This window comes from Xenopus tropicalis, chromosome 2 (assembly GCF_000004195.4).
Source record: "Xenopus tropicalis strain Nigerian chromosome 2, UCB_Xtro_10.0, whole genome shotgun sequence".
Lineage (NCBI taxonomy): Eukaryota > Metazoa > Chordata > Amphibia > Anura > Pipidae > Xenopus > Xenopus tropicalis.
The window spans coordinates 152,449,743-152,469,934 of record NC_030678.2 but is presented as its reverse complement, the minus strand read 5'-3'; the positions used below and the strand labels follow the sequence as shown (position 1 = coordinate 152,469,934).

At 37.9% G+C, this 20,192-nt stretch overlaps 1 protein-coding gene across 8 annotated transcripts in view; it reads left to right on the top strand.

Moving 5' to 3' along the window:
* nbea (neurobeachin) overlaps nucleotides 1–20,192 on the top strand; it is a 355,187-nt gene that overhangs the window by 160,408 nt on the left and 174,587 nt on the right. For all 8 annotated transcript variants that reach the window (XM_012957925.3, XM_002934020.5, XM_012957924.3 and 5 more), the window contains 2 exons: nucleotides 2,766–2,892; nucleotides 9,087–9,214. In XM_012957925.3, coding sequence (XP_012813379.1) covers nucleotides 2,766–2,892; nucleotides 9,087–9,214 — 255 coding nt within the window. The remainder of the gene's footprint in view (nucleotides 1–2,765; nucleotides 2,893–9,086; nucleotides 9,215–20,192) is intronic.

Here is a 20,192-nt window from a genome sequence, read left to right as displayed (position 1 = left end):
GTTACAACAAAGAGTGATGTAGAGGGTGTTGGATTTTGATAATCTAATTATCTACCTCATGTTGAAACGGTCCTTTAATAACTAGCTTGAGTCAAGCCTCTGTTTTCCAAAAACATTACTTTATTAACTAAAACATCAAATATTACTTTGAAACAAGCAGTTTTCCTTTAATGAGTGAAACCCTCAGATATTTTTAATGGCGCCACATTGGACAAGTGTGTGAATGCATTAGGTAACCCAGTATTAGGTTAATAACAATATTAATACCACAATTTGGGGATTTGGCTGAACCCTGAATCCTTTGTAAAAGATTCGGCAAATACTGCAAATTAGGCTATGGAAGGGTTAAAGAGAACTGTGCACTGCACGTCTGGTTAAAAATTTTCAACTTCCGTCTGGATTTGGTACATCCCTAGTTAATAAATACAGATTAAAGGGGCAGTTCACCAGTTAACTTGGAGTTTTATAGAATAGCTAAGTCTTAGCAGCTTTTCAGTTGGTCAGTTTTTAGTGATTTGCTTTCCACTTCAGACTTTTTTTCCAGCTTTTAAATAGTGGTCACAATTACAATACTATCACAGTAGCAGTAGTAGTGTAAAATAATGGTGCTTAAACCAATGGCAATGCCCCTCACCTCAGCGCCATTGCCCTGGCGTTTGCATCTCCTCTGACAAGGCTTCTTATTCATTTCATAGAAAACAAACCTACACCAGAGCAGAACTGTCAATTCCAGTACAAACTTGATGGCAGTTAGAAAGCCCATGTCCTACAGCATATTGTGCGCTAAACATGGCAGTGACAGATTTTGCAGTTATGCTGTAGGTGCAGCTATTGGCAGTTGTTCCTATGCTCCTCTTTCTTTGGCCCGGAGTCATTAATAGCTAACATAAAGATGCCCCCCAAATGTTAGGGGCCCCCGAGGACAGGGCTGGGAGCCACTTGAATATCTCTTTAGGTCTGTGTTGGTGCATGTAGTAAGATACACACCCAATAAGCAGAACTCTGGGGATAGAAGGGCTGTCATTATAATAAGAATGCCCTGCCATGATCATTTTCATAGACACATCTGTGCCTTCTTATAGCATGAAATTAGGCAATTGACGCTCTAGAAAAAAAATCTAGCGGAACAGTTTTTTCGAAATTCACTGTCAATTGTGCAGTCACTAGAAAGGGCGTCTAATTGCATCATTATAACATTTACATAGGGATTGTAGAATTATTGTTTTTTTTTTAGCCAGTGGTAAAAAGGCATTGGATGTTTACTCGATGTATTTCAGTTACCTGATGTATCAGTCTGACAGACTGGGCTGTGTAGTTATAGTGGAAATTATTTACAGAATTTTAAGTGGCAAATACCCGTAAGGGCAAATACACGTACAGGGCGATTCACCCAAAAGCATTCCTTGCACCGGACCTGCTATATCTAATAGGATTCTGGCACTGACCCGCTGTCTGTGTTTGGACATGAAAATACATTACATTTATTGATGTGAAGTACAGAATATTGCATTAGATTGTGCTGATCTTGGGGGAGAAGCATTCAGAAATAGTTATGGAATTTAGATTTTCATTACTTTCCTCCCTCAAACCCCTAGTAGACAAAACAATGAAGCCGTGTAACCAGTTTAATGACAGCCTGAATAGAACTTGTCAAGGAACTGGGATTGCTCGCATTGCGTCATTCATGTTCTACCAAAATCTGCTGATAAGTGGCAGTCGTGTTAGGGACCCAGGGGCCCCCAGTGAAACGCTCATGTTGTCTCCTAAGAACCATACACTGCTTGGAAGAATGCAGAATGTAATTCCAGTACAAAGGTCTTTGCCATTTATTCCGAAGTCTGTACCAGGACCCATCTACTTTATATTAGCCACACTGCTGCTCCTGTGTCATTGAATTGCAGAAGCCTCCATACTGCACCCATTTACTTATCCTGTAGTTAAATTATCTTTTTTTCAGGTTAATTAATTTCTTATTAATGTGGAAGCAGTGCTATTGGCCTATACAGCTCTCCTTCGTATCAGTGTAATCTTGCTAATCCTATTGCATAAGAATAATTGCTTTAATGAGCTGAGGTTTTTTTGCCCACATTGAGTGTTAATACACAGACATTTATAATGGATTTTAATTACATATAGGTTTAGTAAATAGAAGGTATTTCTGTGGATGAACCTACTCATTTCTGTTTTAATTCTCACGTATTTTTACTTTAAATCCCTCTGTTACCTTGTAATATGGATGCCACACACTGTTATAGAACTGCTTGTAAAAGGGGTTATTCACCTTTAACAGTGAATAACCCCTTATTACTTACTTTTAGTTATACTAAAAGTTAACTTTTAGTATGTTATAGAATGGCCAATTATAAGCAACCTTTCCATTGGTCTTCATTATTTTTTATAGTTATGTGCTGCTGCCTTCTGACTCTTTCCAACTTTAGAACAGGGGTTACTGACCCCAGCAGCTGAAAAGCTATTGTTCTGGGAGGGTACAATTTTATTGTTATTGTTACTTTTTATTACTTAAGTTCCTATTGCGATAAATATATCAGGCTCTCATTTTAACCACTTCCTGGTTGCTGAGGTAATTTGAACTCTAGCAACCAGATAACTGCTAAAAATTCCATACTGGAACAAATAATAAAAAAGACAAATAATAAAAAATCTCGACTAGTTGCAAGTCAAAGTCAAGTCAAAGGTGAACAACCCATTCAAATTCCATGCTCCAATCTGTACATTTGAATAACCGAGCTTTCTGTCTGCCATAGGTGCTGTGGATTCTGCTTCCTCCTCATCCTCTTCATCTTCTAGCTTTGTGAATGGTGCTACAAGTAAAAACCTTCCAGCTGTGCAGACTGTGGCCCCAATGCCAGAGGATTCAGCTGAAAACATGAGGTATTTATTGTACTGGCCTATTTGTCCCCAGTTTATAGTACGTCTCTATCTCGGTGCTCTTTATACATGGTGCAGTAGGCTTCTCTAATTATAATGGTGGATGCACACCTTCAGCACTCCTCTTGCTCTACTGCAGTTATCCAAAATACTGTTCCTTTGACCCATCTTTCTCTGTTCAAAGATCTCATACCCCTGAGGATTTTCCATTTGTAGCTGCATTCATTGTACTGTGTCTTCCTAATTTCTCTGAATTGGGTCAATGGCTTATTTATACCGGGTTGGCCGAATCATTTTGGCAGTCTAGTAATGAGCCTACATGCATTCCATATTCTTTGTTATATGCTTTGGATTTAACTGCTGTTTACACAAGCCAATAAAAGCTGGCAATTTGGTCCTTTAAGACAAAGCCGGCAGCTTATTGGACAGTGTAAGTGGTTCACTGACATTCTACCCAATCGATATTTGGTCAAATATCAATCAAGCAGGTTTGATTTCCCATCCAAAGAGGGCCTTATCAGCATTCTGATGCAGTTCCCATCCAATAGGACTGTTTGTCCCCCTGTGTGATCCAACCATTGGCCCCTGAGCCAACTATTATTATTATTATTATTAACATTTATTTATAAAACGCCAACATATTCCGCAGTGCTGTACAATAAGTGGGTTTCATACATTGGACATACAGAGTAACATATAAAGCAATCAATACCCAATACAAGAGGTGAAGAGGGCCCTGCCCAAAAGAGCTTGCAATCTACAAGGAGAAGGGGTTGAGACACAAGGTGTGGGAATGGGCATGACCAGAGTTGTGAGAGGTGTGGCACAGGGTATTGCTAAACTAGATTAGGGTAAGCTCCTCTAAATAAATGTGTTTTTAGAGATCTCTTGAAGGCAGAGAGATTGGGAGAAAGTCTGACAGTTTGTGGGAGCGAATTCCAGAGAAGGGGGGCAGCCCTTGCAAAGCCTTGAATGCGAGCGTGTGAGGAGGGAATGAGAGAGGAGTTGAGGAGCAGGTCAGTAGAGGAGCGTAACAAGCGGGTTGGATGGTACCTAGAGATAAGTTCAGAGATGTAGGGTGGGGCAGAGTTATGGACTGCTTTGAATGTGAGGGTCAATAGTTTGAATTTTATCCTGGATGGTAGGGGAAGCCAGTGCAGGGATTGGCAGAGCGGCATGGCAGAGGACGAGCGGTTGGAGAGGTGTATGAGCCTGGCAGCAGTATTCATTATGGACTGGAGAGGGGACAGTCTTTGGAGGGGAAGGCCAATTAATAGTGAGTTACAGTAGTCCAGGCGAGATATTATAAGAGAGTGAATAAGAATTTTGGCAGCATCTTGGGTGATAAATGATCGTATTTTGGAAATATTTCTTAGGTGAAAGTGACATGATTTGATAAGTGATTGGAAATGAGGAGTGAAGGACAGGGCAGAATCAAGGATAACCCCAAGGCACCGGGCCTGGGAAGATGGGGTGATGGTAGAATTGTTAACCTGTATAGATACCTTCGGGAACAATGTGGGCGTTGGATGGGGGAAAGAGAACCAGTTCAGTTTTAGAGAGGTTTAATTTGAGGTAACGTTGGGACATCCAAGTGGAGATAGCGGACAGGCAGGAAGAGACGCGAGTTAGAAGCTCTGGGTTGAGATCAGGAGAGGAAAGATAGATCTGAGTATCGTCAGCATAGAGGTGGTACTGAAAGCCAAAAGAACTGATTAGTTTGCCAAGTGAGGAGGTATAGAGAGAAAATGGTAAGGGGCCCAGGACAGAGCCTTGAGGAACCCCAACAGAAAGAGGCAGGGGAGAAGATGATTCCCCATTGTAAGAGACACTGAAGGATCGATCTGAGAGATAAGATGAAAAACTATCAAATTGGCCCATTGTTTGAGCAGCCAAATTGCCAGATCCGCTAATTTGGTGAGGTCACCAAATTACTGTATCCGGTCCTGATCCATGTGGTTAGTGCAATGTGGCCATCACATTACCCATGATATCTAAGAGCTGGGTCAGTGTGTAGACACCAGTAGAGCTGGGAAAATCAGGTCTCATAACTGATGTCATCCACCCTACCATTTACCCTTTAAAGGACATCTGTTGCCCTGACCTGTAATGCATTTCTTATGTCAGCAGTCATACATAGAGTTGCTGAACTAGTATGTAAAGCAAGTAATGTCTCTCAAATATCCCATCATTCACCATAGTTTGAGGTAATGGGGACTGGTCGTGAGTATAGCGGGCAGAGGACTAATGTGTAGGGTTAGTGTCCATAGGAGTTGGTACAACATTTGGTCAGTTGTTTAGCTGCCTCTTAATCCCTGATGCTCATTGTTTAGCTGTATACATTTACTGGAATGCAGGGAGGCTAGAATATGGTTTGCATTAAGAGGCAAATACTAAGATTTTTAACGAGATAGGAAAGAATTCTCATATGCTCCAATTAGAGATTATGATACATTTGTGCCAGGTGTTTAGCAGTATAATGTAACTGTGTGTGTGTATATATTATAAAATATTTTGTATGACAGTTGATTATTCTCTGGAGATCTGCTTCAATTATGCAGATCAAATAAGAAGATGTATTGATGTTATTTTAATAAAGAATGGGCGGAAAGAATTTTCATCACTTGGTGTCAGTATGGCCATACTTTATTTCCCTCGCCTCCTTCTTTCCCAGGAATCCGTGTCAGAGGAGGAAACGGCCTTTCATAGAGTAAGCGAAAGCAGAAAACGCAAAAGGCGAACACTTGATATTTATTTGCTAATTCCCCTCGTTATGCTAGGAGACAGATTAACGGATTAAAATAGATATCTGCTGTGGGAAATTGTAGTTTAGCAACAGATCTCAGAGACCTAATACAGAAATACAAATAAAGCCATAGAGAGCTTCACGTGACAACATGTTACTGTTCTGTAAAGAGCTAATAAAAATGCATATTAGAAGCCTGCCTATGGGAGTGTTTGATAAGCCTTTAGTGGGGGTACAACTTGTGCCTTATTTGCTTAGTAGAAAGGTTTTTGGGCTCACAGTGTGGTATTTCCAGCTGTAGGGTCCTCTCTTCTTTCCACTTTTCTGGGTATGAAAGCAGTACTGTATATTTCATTTAACTATTATTAATTATTAACTATTATTAATTTTTTTTTTTTTTTTTAATTTCCTGTCATTTATAAAGTACTGACAGATCTTTGTAGCACTTTACAGAGATTATACATCACTCACATAATTCCTGCCCCAGAGGATCTTACAATCTAAGGTTCCTATCATATTCACTATCGACAGTCAGAAAGGAATTTTTCCCCCGCAAATTAGAGAGGCATCAGATGGGGTTTTTTGCCTTCCTCTGGATCAACTAGCAAATAGGCAGGTTATATATAGGCATTATGGTTGAACTTGATGGACATTTGTCATTTTTAAACCTAACTTGCTATGTTACTATGTTACTATGTAGTCAGAAGCCAATTAACCTGCCTGTATGTTTTAGAGTGTGGAGGGGCAACCTGAGTACCCGGAGGAAACTCACACAGACATGGGGAGAACAAATTCCTTGCAGATAGTGCCCTGGCTGGGATTGAACTCAGGACCCCAGTGGTACAAGGCAGAGCTGCTTCCCACTGAACAACCTTTGGATATTTACTTTTACAGGAGATGGCTAATGTCACACATGGCAAATTCTCGGCTTGTTAATCAATGCAACCCCTGAATCCACCCCTAGCTTGAATTAGCGATATTCTGTGTCTGCAAATATGCCATTGCGTCGGCCTGTGGGTAGTAACACAAGTGGATTTTGGCCCGGAATGTATACTTCCGTGTTATGGAGCCAAAATCTGCTCTCTGGGGCCGATTCACTAAAGGTCGAAAAAACGACTGATATTTATAGCATGCGTTAAAAATATTATCACTTCTTATTTTTTGCAAGTTAACGATCAATTCACTAAAAGGACACTTGTCTGAATTAAGATGTTCTTGGCGTTATTTATCTGGTGATATATAACACAGGCATGCATCACTCTAGGACGATCACATACTTGAAAAAATCCGACTGCAAACTCCATCTTGTCACCACAGACAATCGCAATTTAGTTTAGTAATGCCTACTCCTGGGAAGCGTTAAGTTTCACAGTAATTATCGCCACATTTTATGCTTTTAACTATTCATATGTGTTTGTGAATTATGCGTTAGTATTATTTTTATGCGAAAATTACTGCAATGCGATAATAACACTTTGCGATAATTGGTTTTTTTGCGCATGCGATGTAAGTGTTAACGCATGCTAAATTACTTTGATGAATCGGGACTTATTTATCACATGCTTTTTAACGCAAAAAACTATGTGATAAGTGTTATCGACCTTTAGTGAATCGGCCCCTCTGTGTCTGCACCCAATCCAACACAGTTGCCCTGGGTGCCAACACAGAAGATCTGATTCAGGGGTAGAGCTGAAATCTGCCACATGTGACATTAGCCAAACACATTTGCTTCTGATAAAGAATTCAAGCAAGCATGGGGGGGGGGGGGTCGCAGCACTCCTTGTTTTGTAGGCTCCCAAAGTAAGGGAGTCTTAGGAGTCTTAAGGTATGGTGCCCCCCATCGTGGAAAGGTCTCCGATATTGTAGATAATAGATCCCAAATGTGTATGGAGGCCAGACCCCTAATGTTGGAAAAAATTATCCTGCAATATTCGTCTTTTAAAAAATTTCAGTATAGAAAATAAAGAAAATAATACGGTGTAATTATTATATTGTTTTAATGTACTTGCTGGGAGGTTAGAGTAGAGAAGAGAGTAGGGTTGAAATGTCTGCTAAAGCCAGTAGCTTTTTATATGAGAACACCTGGCTGTATGGAGAGCTGGTATCAGCAGGTTACTGAGTTCATGTAGGCACGCCAGGCACTCTAGCTGATGCCATAATGAGCGGACATATGCCCGTAATGAATAATATATTCTGCCCATGCACCACTGAGTATATGAGACCCCTTGCTGAATATCACTCGCCTGGCACGTAATTAATGCCCATCCATCTGGCCACTTCTGAATGTCTGGTCAATGTGATTTCCTCTCCCCCCCTTATGGCTTTATAATTTGTGTATGCACCAGTTGATATGTATATTATGGATTATACTGGTGTAATGTATGCTTATAGTAAATAGGGCGCCCAGTACCAATTAAATGCAAGGTAAAGTGTGGTAGAAATCCATGCTGTATCACACTTAGGAGCACATTTACAAAAGCACGAATGCTCCGAGCGTATTTTCGACGATTTTTTCGGGCGTCCGCACGACTTTTTCGTATGGCGCGGATGTTTGCACGAAAAAATCTCAAAGGTTTTACCGTTGTTTACAATTGTTCGGTACGAAAATTTCGTGACTTTCGGATCGCCAATACGATATTATCGTGACTAATACGATTTTTTTGTAAGCATTTTCGTGATATTTGCGATCTTCCGAAATTTTCGTTTCCAATGCGATTTTTTTCCCATTCGTGATTCGGATTCGTGGATTAGTAAATGTGCCCCTTAGTATTCCTGCCACTTACATTTCCTTATTTGAAGCTTCTTAGGAGAATCTTCATAAGCATTTAAGTACATCCAACTATGGCGATATTGTGATATGCGCATCATTCAATGTGAAATGTCTTTATTGCAAGGGATGTGTCCTTGGAATAAAGGGGTATCCTAATTTTCCTATTGGTCTGTGCAGGGGTACCAGGCCTGGATTTGTGGGAAGGCCACAAAGGCCCAGGCTTAGGCTGGCAAGTTGGTAGGGGTGTCGGGCCATCCCTGTACGTTAGCCCATAAGACTACTTTAGCTGCAATATTTGTATCATTGAATATCTGGCCATACGGGGGAGACTGCCCTGGGCATCCACAAAGAACAGCAGTTGCAGAGGGAAACTGTTTGGCTCAATGAACCTTTACACTCTATGCTGGTGTGTTGTATATTGTGTGTTTTAAATTCATTGTGGCCCTGAATCTCTGACTCTGTATATTATTATATTATTTCCATTTTCATTTTTATTCCTCAACCTCTTTTGCTCTGTGTGCATTAATGCCAGAAAATGTTTTGCAACTCCCCTCTTCATACAGTTTCTTTCTGTACCTGAACATAAAGCACCCCTAAGTCATTCAAAGGAGGTGTCTGTGAATATTTATTGGTGAGCAACCTAAACTTCATTTATTTTTACTTTATTTTTATCTTTTACAGTATTACAGCCAAACTTGAAAGAGCATTGGAGAAGGTGGCCCCTCTGTTGCGGGAAATATTTGTTGATTTTGCCCCCTTTTTATCCCGGACATTACTTGGAAGCCATGGACAAGAACTATTAATTGAAGGTAAATTTTAACTTTTTGAATGATTACTTTGCAGAATTGCCTCCAGTTCATGTGTGTTTTAATGAAACATTTCTGTTGCATTTCTTAAGTTTATTATGTGGGAGGAACATTCTCTGTATTGATTTGTTTCCTGTTGTTTGGGGTCAGTATCAGTGATGGAAAAAGCTGCAGCCCCACAGATGTAGTTGAACTTGTGTTACACAGGAGCTTAGATAAACCTACAAAAATCACACAATTATCACTATAAAATGAGTCAATACTGAACTAAGCCATAGCTGTAGCCTTCACTGAGGTTTCCCCTATGAGCATGGTGTGCCTGGTCTACGCAGTTAAGGGGTTGATCACCTTTAAATTAACCTTTAATATAATATAGAGAGTGATATTCAGAGAGAATTTGCAGTTGGTCTTCATTTTTTTTTTTTATTATGTGTGCTTTTGAACTTTTTGTTGAACAGTTCTGGCAGCTAGAAATTACCCCAGAAACCAATTAGCATTGTGACTGCGATATTAATAGGAGAGGCCTGAACAGAAAAAAAAGTAATAAAAAATAACACTAAGGGGCAGATTTATTAAGACACGAGAGGATGGCAAATAATTAAAAACAAAAATTAAAAAACAATTAATAAATAATGAAGACTAATTGAAAAGTTCCCAAGAATTCCCTATTCTATAACATATTAAAAGCTTACTCAAGGTGAACTACCCCTTTAAACCCTTAGAATAATAAAAGCAAATGTCTGATTTAGGTTTAGGTTTGTGCACTGTAGGAAGCGCTAGAGGCCACAACCACCATAGACCTTATTCTCTGTAAACAAATGTTGAAAAAAAAACAAAACAAAACCAACAACAACTATGTAGTATAGTCAATAAATTCATTGCTGTGCAGGTAAATGTTACTGTATAAGGGAAAAGCCAATCCAGAGAATCTGGGAAATACTTAAACTGATTACTGACTTGTGGAACTCAAACACTTCCGTTTTGCTCAGAAGGATGTCAAACAGTTTCAGCTTTGCCTCTTTGAAATACAATATAGTTCTGCGTATTGTGTTTAACATACCAGGCGGAAGGGTTTCACAGTCACAGTAAGCAGTTGTGATTTATGAATAAATGCCTTTTTTTGTTGAAATACCAGCCCCTTCCCTAAGCTCCTATCTTATTATGTCTAGTGAGAAAGATATATTGCAACATAAAACACTTATCCTGCATGTAATTTGTCAGCGGGTCAGGATATCTGCTTTTCATTTAGGCTTAAGGCTGATTTCTTAATTGACATTGTGGCATTGCTATCGGTTATTTTAGAAGATTGATGTATCTTTTAAACTCTCGTTTCGTTCGGAATATATACCTTTTCTGTATTTGCTTTAATATGTCAATATATTTCACATTTAAGTCCTTAAATATTTACTTCATGCTATGGGGCCCATAGCTGTACAACCCCCACAAGTAAAGGGTATAACAAACAGGGGAAGCCATGACAGTAGTTGGGGTTTGTTGAGCCAAGTTGTACAGTCTTTCTTTCACAGGAAGAAACTAAGATTGCTTTTCTCAAGGGGGTGGTTCACTTTTACGTTAGCTTTAAAAATGTTGTAGTATGTCCTATTCCTAGCTTTTGCAATTGGTCTTCATTATTTTTTACAGTTTTTTTTCATTATTTCCCTTCCTCTACTATATTGTTTCAGCTTTCAAATTGGGGTCACTGACTGTTGGTTTGTGAGCTTACACTTTTATTATTATTGTTACTTTTTTTATTCCTTATCTCTCTGCATCATACTAAAAGTTAATTTAAAAGTGAACAACCCCTTTAATGTGCAAGTTGTAGGTTCTGAGGTTTAAATAGAAAATGAGCAGTTTCTTTATTCTGTTTTTTTAAAAAAAAGTGTTGGTCAAAACACCCATGTCCTCTTGTAATGGCACAACAGCTGGCACATATTTGGATGGAGCTCTGTCTGGCACCACTCCATAGAGCACATGTAAGTCTGCAAGTGCAGTGAGCAAAGTGCCATTTCAAACGCAATCGGCATGGTTTTTACCCACGATACAGATACAGGGGCGATGCGCTTGATGCAGATGTGTCCAATTTGCCAGAATTATGCAACTGCACATGTGCTTCATCAAACCCAGGTTCAGTTGCGCCAAATATTTTCAAAGTCTGGCGTAATTTCTGGAGTTAGGCAAGCATGTGATGTGTGGGCCCTACCGGTTTAGCACAGCACTGAGGAGCTACTGGAGGTACTGCCTGGTCTGGAGGTGGTGGTAGCTCCCGTGTTCCCCCATATCAATAGGTGTAGCAGTGCTCAATGAAAAGCATTGTTTCTTCAGTAAAGTTTTGGAAAATACTTAAATTAAAAATCGGTAAATTGGGCTCCTAATAATTTTTATATGTATGTATATATATATATATATAAATAATGTTGCTGTGTAAATCCAGCGGCAGACCTGGGGTTTGAGGGGTATCAGGCGCATAGTAAGTGTTGTCTGTAAGGGCTTAAGAGATATATTAGAGAGATATATTACTAAAGGTACTTGATAACCCCCAACTCTGTGGTAATATATATTAGCAAATGTGTGGTTCGTAATCCTTAGATCTAAATCAATGATCGTTTTATCCATATACAGTAGAGATGAAAAGATTTCCATTACAACCCTATGGAACCTTCCTGACTCAGGACCGAATGTGATTGTACAGGTATCGGACCCCTTATCTTGAAATCCATTATCCAGAAAGTTCCAAATTACAGAAAGCCATCTCCTTTTTCTCTGTAATAATAAAACAGTACCTTGTAATTGATCCCAACTAAGATATAATTAATCCTTATTGGGGGCAGAACAGCCCTATTGGGTTTATTTAATGGTTAAATGATTCCCTTTTCTCTGTAATAATAAAACAGTACCTGTACTTGATCCCAACTAAGATATAATTACCCCTTATTGGGGGCAGAACAGCCCTATTGGGTTTATTTAATGGTTAAATGATTCCCTTTTCTCTGTAATAATAAAACAGTACCTTGTAATTGATCCCAACTAAGATATAATTAATCCTTATTGGAGGCAAAACAAGCCTATTGGGTTTAATTACTATTTTTTTCAGTAGACTTAAGGTAGGAGATCCAAATAACAGAAAGACCCCTTATCCAGAATACCCCAGGTCCTGAGCATTCTGGATAACAGGTCCCATACCTGTATTATTTCTATCAGTCTGTCTCTCTGTGGTAGAGCAAATACAGATGTGCGTCCTCGTGAAATCGCCATTGTGTATTCCAGCTCTTTTTTAAATCATTTTGGTGTCATATACTAACAGCCTATTTCTTTGGCTATATATGTGTTACTTTACATCTGCCTCAAAGACACTTGTTTCTAGGAGTGAATTAAACCAGAACTTAAAGAGGTAGAGACAATTTGCAGCTTATTTTTTTTTTTTTTTTTTAGTTTTCAAATGATTTAGCTTTTTGGTTTTGGTTTTTTTTTTTTCTTTGCTACAGTTTGGCATTCCTGCACCTATCTGGTTGCTGTGGGCTAAATTACCCTAGTAACCAGGCAGTGGTTTGAATGAGAGACTGGAATATGAATAGGAGAGGGCCTGAATAGAAAGATAAATAGTAATAAAAAGTAATAAGAATAAAATTGTAGCTGCACAGAGCAATATTTTTTGGCTGCCGGGGTCAGTGACCCCCATTTGAAAGCTGCTCAGAGTCAAGAGAAAAAGTAAAATAATTTAAAAACTATGCAAAATAAAAAATAAAGACTAATTGAAAAGTTGCAAGAATTGCCCATTCTATAACATACTGAAAAGGAAACCACCTCTTTAAGGGTAAAACCTTTTGCTTTTTTAATGGTTAATAATTAGAAATAAGGAAACTTTCCAACCATGAATTAAATGTCCGCTTCACTGCAGAAAGTTGTATTTAAATACATATCTGTGTATATGTAACATACTATATATATATATATATATATATGCCAAAATATTCCACACTATGAAACAATTTTCTTTTTCAATTACATATTACAGCGAAAGCACAAATGCGATTGCTGGCTCTGCAAATTAGGCCAATTTGAAAGTTTCTTTTTCTAAATTAATCCAAGCAAACAAAACATTATAATTTAACTTTCTGTGCTGGCCATACAATTGATTCCAGTTGTGCAAAGGATTCCGGGGCTGGTGCAAAGGGAAATCACTCAGAGAAAAACGTAGACAAACCTTGATGGAGTCCAGACGAAATGACTGTGGTATCCTGCTAGACTCCTACACATATTGTAGCAATAAAAATAAAACAGATCAAAACTGTGCTCTTATTTCATATGGATAGGGGGTTTCCTTTAACCCCTTCACTGCCAGCAGGTAAACACTCGGAAGGGTATAGCGAGCCCCCAGTGGGATTATAAAGGTTAAATACAATTGAAAGTAGGATTTCCATTTTGTTTTCTGTTGTATCATTCACATAGCTTAGAATATTTTTTTTGTGTTAGAAGAAGAATGTAATTTACACCTATTAGTAATTAAGTGTATTTAGTTAACAGGAATAAATTAAAGGCACAGCATTCATTTGAGTGTAGCTGCAAGCAATTCATCCATTTTTCCCAGACCGGCTAAGGTCATGCCCTATGTGCCCCATTTAAAGTGTCAAAATTCAAAGTCAATATGACCCTACAAGTCTGGATATCTTTTATTTTTTTTAGATACAGACTTACACAGGACTTTTAAAGTGTTAATGTAGGCACTTGGGATAGAATGTTTTTTATTTTAGACTTTTTTTTTTTTTGTAATGAAAACACATTTGCTGATCACAGAACTTTAAACCTGATCTCTTGATTCATAGTTTGAAACCTGATCACAGGCTCTTACATTCTGATACAAACTGATGAATGATATGAGAGTCGGCCTTGTGGAACTGGTGCAGCAAAGGAATAAAATCGCCGTGTTCTATTAGCCAAGCAGCAGTGATTCTTCTTTTTTGTCAGTGATTGCTTGGAGTATGCAAGGCAAGATGAGCCCTGGGCATATGAGTACATCTGGCGCTGTATGAGTGCATGCATATAAGTGTATGGAAGGATATGTTTTACAGGTTATGCATGGCTTTTGTATATTTTTAGGGTTTGACTCGGTAAGACTTGAGCTATGATTAGGAGGCACTAGTACAGGGAATGGTGACCCCCAAGCATCCAGATGTTGCAGAGCTTCCCTCGGTTGAACAGACTAAAAGCTGCTGCAACATTTTTACTCCTGTTACTTTACCATGTATGTTGGACTCTGGTAAGAACAAATGTCTACCTAAATCATGGCTGTCCAATTGGATGTCCAGATGTGGCTGTCCATAGATTTGTTATTGCCGCAGTTTTTGGCCCACAAACATGTCTACAATCAGGTTATGGGCCCACGACACAGAAAAAGTTCAGAGCACTACCCTAAATGCAAAGCTTCATTATTCCTCAGTTGAACAGACTGAAAGCTGCGGCAACATTTTAGCTTCTGTTAATTTGACATGTAAGTTGGACATTTGTTAGAACAAATGTCTGCTGAAACAAATAAATAAATGAAAAGTCTTCCATGGACTTGTTTTTATTACAACATTTTTTTATTTTTGGCCCTCAAACATGTCTACAATCAGGTTATGGGCCCACAAAATGGAAGAAACCCTAAATTATTTACTTGCAGAATCTAACTGCCTTTCAACTCACTGCTGTTCTACAGAGCAAAAAGGGTGACAGGGCTTTGCTTTTATGAATAATCCTCTTCATTATTCAGCATTCTGAATGTCTATGCTTCTTATACGTTGTAATCTCTACAAATAGGTCATTTCACAATGAAAAACACATCCATAAGTCTTCTTTCTTGTTTCAGCCAAAACTGTATTGCATTTCAGCTGGTAGAAGAATAAGTTATTGGTTAATCTGATCCATTTTATTGATAATGGTTTAAAAAAAACTCTGTTGAAACTCAGTTAAAATATTGTATGACAACACTGTAATTCGTAATTTGCCTTTATGTAGCTGTTACAGAGCAGAGAGTAGCTATGTTTCCGTTCTTATTTTCAGTGCAGAGGCACCCAGTGTACTAAAAAAAAGTTTAACAAGAAGGTGAAAGGCTATGTATTGCACCAGTATTGCAGTTGGGTTATGTGGAGTTTAGGCAAAGGAAAGTATTAAGAAATCATGAACCAAGAAAAATTAAATTCCAGGAAGTTTTAGCAAATTGTTGGTTTGGAGATTAGCAAGATTCAACACGTGAAATTAAGACAAAATAGACCTTTAACTAACAAGCCTGGGAAATTCACTTGCACTCAAACCTAATGAGCACTGGAGCTGGTTTGGAACAGAACCATTTTTATGACACTGAACCAACCTACTTGAGGATCTAAATGGAAAAACACTAAGGAAGCATGGTTTAGAGTGTGGCTTCCTCTCCCTTTCAACCATAACCTATTTTCCGGTGTGTTTCTGTCCAGCCCAAAGCATTAATACCACTTTCCTTTACAGTTATGCCTCCCCATAAATAATATAGGACAAACCCAGGGTCAGAGGCAATGTACACACAGAAAATAATGGGTGCCATCTGTACCCCACAAACCCTTTGTAGCGAAACTTTTCATGAATTAAGAAATGTGTTTAAGACATGTGCTTTCATGGCATTTATGGGTGTGCTCTGTATTAATGAACAGTAAAGTATCCAAATACTTTCATGGACAGACAGCAAAAGAAAAAAAAGTCAAGCTGTTGAATTTTTGAATAAAGAGTTGCCAGAGTTCTTCTATCTATAGAACTTGTTTCCCATTAGCACACATATAGCGTACATAAAAGTACTTGTCAATATACGACCTAGCGATCGCACCCCGTCCCAGTTTGGCTCTGATTCACAGAAGTCAGAATAAGAGTTATTGTTTACATATCTCCCTGCTCTCAGCGCTGCATGATATACGGCATGGCTGGGATTTGGTTGACATCCCTGTGATATCTTGCTGTAAGCGGACAAGTGGTAGCTATTAAACAGTAACCTGCAGCATGTCGTGGGCTGCTCTCATCAACAGGGAAATAAACAGATACTAATTCAAACGCTGTGCCCTAAGGGGCTGATTCCTTCCAATTCGAGATGTTTTTTTCCCACAATTCAAGAAATTCAAGGTGCAAAAACCTGATCTCAAATATTTTGAGTTTGAATATTAAATCTCAGTTGGGAAGAAAGAATAAAAATGGTTATAATTTAGCAAATAAAAAAGCTAAAATATAATGTAATAAAATATATGGATCTAAATAAAATAAGTATCTTTTTTTGATTAAATTTTCCTGGTGTGCATCAGCATTTTTTACATATTTACATTGTTTATCTGATTTGCGCCCAGGTTGTAATCCCTATAAGTGTGTGCCTCAGCCTTTTTCTATATATATATATATATATATATATATATATATATATATATATATATATATATATATATATATATATATATATATATATATATGTATGGGATGCCTTATCCAGAAACATATTATCTAGAAATCTCCAAATTACGGAAAGGCCATCTCCCATAGACTCCATTATAAGCAAATGATTCTAATTTCTAAAAATGATTCCCTTTTCTCTGTAATAATAAAACAGTACCTGTAGTTGATCCCAACTAAGATATAATTACCCCTTATTGGGGGCAGAACAGCCCTATTGGGTTTATTTAATGGTTAAATGATTCCCTTTTCTCTGTAATAATAAAACAGTACCTGTACTTGATCCCAACTAAGATATAATTACCCCTTATTGGGGTCAGAACAGCCCTATTGGGTTTATTTCATGGTTAAATGATTCCCTTTTCTCTGTAATAATAAAACAGTACCTGTACTTGATCCCAACTAAGATATAATTACCCCTTATTGGGGGCAGAACAGCCCTATTGGGTTTATTTCATGGTTAAATGATTCCCTTTTCTCTGTAATAATAAAACAGTACCTGTACTTGATCCCAACTAAGATATAATTACCCCTTATTGGGGGCAGAACAGTCCTATTGGGTTTATTTCATGGTTAAATGATTCCCTTTTCTCTGTAATAATAAAACAGTACCTGTACTTGATCCCAACTAAGATATAATTACCCCTTATTGGGGGCAGAACAGTCCTATAGGGTTTATTTAATGGTTAAATGATTCCCTTTTCTCTGTAATAATAAAACAGTACCTGTACTTGATCCCAACTAAGATATAATTAATCCTTCTTGGGGGCAAAACAATCCTATTGGGGTTATTTTTACACCTGTTTAAAAAGTTTTTTTTATTTCATTTCATGCCACTTTAAGGCATATTTATAATTTTTCAAATGTGTGAATTGTTTTTTTAAGTTGAATATGCTTTGAAAATTGATTTGCATCAAGTTCACAAAATAATTGAAATTTTTTTTTAAAAAAAAACTTTTGCCTAGGACAAGTCCCAGTGACTTCTACATGAACTCACAAGCTTTTGGATGGTTTTACATTTGAGTTTTTGCAATTTATTACGCTTAATAAATATCGAACATTTAAGTTTTGGCAGCCATAATTAAAAGGGATTTTGTGCAGAAAAATCCCAATGTTGATAACTCACCTCCTTTATTTCCACATTTGCACCTTTATGGTACAATACCCCAGGCCTGGTGTAGCCCATTAAAGTCAATGGGGCCAGTTCCATCCGTAAGATATTGTGGGATATAAAGCAGTGTACAGAGCAGCACATTCAGGGCTTTGTTTTTATGTTGCGCTTTTCAAGAGAACCCGCGTCTGTAAGCCAGAATGTTATACCCGGCTACACACATGCATAACATACAGGAGATTTTACATGATAATAGTGTGCCGGTGGTTGTTATATTTCTGTGCTTTTCTTCACCCTACACATATTTAGACATATGTCGTTTCTGACCACTGCCCATTTTCCCAACATGAGTGATTATAAGCAAATGGGAAACTGTACCAAGTCTCTTAATAGGGAACAAGTGAAGACAAATGGTGCTGAGGCCTTTCTTGGGAAAATGAAAATAAATACAGTGCAAACTTCCTGAGGACTGATGTCCACTTATCCGTTACTAAAACTCTTTGCTGGTTATTCTGTTACATTCTCTCAATAAACATGGTTATTATATGCCCTGTGCTTGTGTGTAAATAAGCATATGAGCTTCTGATTCTGCTCTTCCTACTGGGCATGTTACACTGAAGCCGAGAAGCTTGTACTTATTTGTAATAGCGATAATTGATGGGAGGGCTGTTTATAAAGCAGATGAAATGCAAGCTGAGAGTAAGGGAACGATATGAGTTTTTTTCTATACAGAGCTTCTTGTGCATGCAGGACTTTACATTATAATGATACATCAATAGAACAGACTGAATTTAATGCAATTATTAAATATAAATTAGTTTGAAATGCAATTTTAAGTTTTAATGCTAAGTGTTATTAAAATAAAAAATATACCCCTTTATGACATGAGCTTATTTAATAGGGTTTATATGGGAAAGGTGCAATGATCTGCCAGGTATAAATATAAATGTGTATTAGTTTTACACAAAAATACCTCATTCCAAAGATTGAAGGACACCATGATAACTCCAGTGAGCAATTTCCCAAGATTCCATATGCTGAGAGTGTAATGCAATCCCCTCCCTTACATGGTTTTTTTGAAAAGTGATGGATTCTGGGACTAGGAGTCTCTCTGCTTTCCATAGTGAAGTCCATGAATCCTTCTCTTCACAATGAAACAAAATAAGGGTGGGGTTGAATTAAAGTGAGACTCTGGGTTTAGGGGGCTTTGTATGTATTTTATTTATACACAGACATACCTTATTTCACATTATGGTTTCCTTCCAATCTTATGGAATCAGGTGTATGAAAACCAAACACATTTATATTTATTTCTGGTAGTTCACATAGAGTGTATGCACATTTTAGGGGTTTATTTTCCCTTTATAGGAAGGTATCCCCTCCCTAGTAGTTCTTACAGTCTAAGTGGTAATTTACAGATACATATAGAAAGTACTGTTTGTAAATGAGCCACGCTCCCGATCCCCAACTTCCCATCACTATTAAAACCCTTTAAGGTTTATCATTGAGCTGTAGCATCTCTCTGGCTTGTTGGTGCAATTTTCTCATTTGCTCAGATCTCCCTAATGCTAGGATGGGATCTGTTATCCAGAATGCTTTGGACTTCATTTTTCCCCTTTAATTTGGATCAGCATGCTACCATACATTAAACCTTTTAAAAATAATATATTTCTCTACCGTTACCCATTTTTGTTTTAAAATTTTTACACAATTTCTCTTTTATATATCTACTTTGGTCCATATGCCAGTGTATATTCATATTTATACTTTATTATATTTGTGCATTATTGTATTAGAGTATGATATTGACATTTACTTCTGTCAGTAAATTATCCGTTGAGCATTTGACAGTGTTGGGTTGGGGTTATTGCCGCAGTAATGGTGGAGGATATGCAGTTTCGCCGTAATGCTAATTACTAACGGGATCTGCCTAATTTTAGGCAAAAGTCTTTGCAACTGACGTTTGGGGACGGCACGTAGGAGGTGAAGCCAAAACACTCATATCACATAGGCAGAGCAACAGCCGAATATTTTGAGGTTAAAAGCTGATTTTGAAGCTGCTTTTTTGCTGTGCAGTTAGAGATTCTTCCCCAGTGCTTTATTGGGCAGTGGGGCACACAGTATTTAAGAAATGATTCTTGTTTTCTATAAACATCAGCTGTTACTGCATAACATTTACTGCGTGCTTTTATATTTGTGATCTTTCTGAATAATAATTTTAAGCAATCCATGGGAATCTTCAGTCTTATATTGCATATCGCTCAGTTATAGTAGCACCCTGAGCAGGATAATGTTTGACTCCATTTGTATATTGGCAAATGCAACGATGGGTCACAATTATCAGCCATTAAACTGAGTTCCAAAATGCATGCAAGACACATGGTGAGTTGTAGAATATTTTCAAGTGGAATTAAAACTGAGCTGATTAGGTAT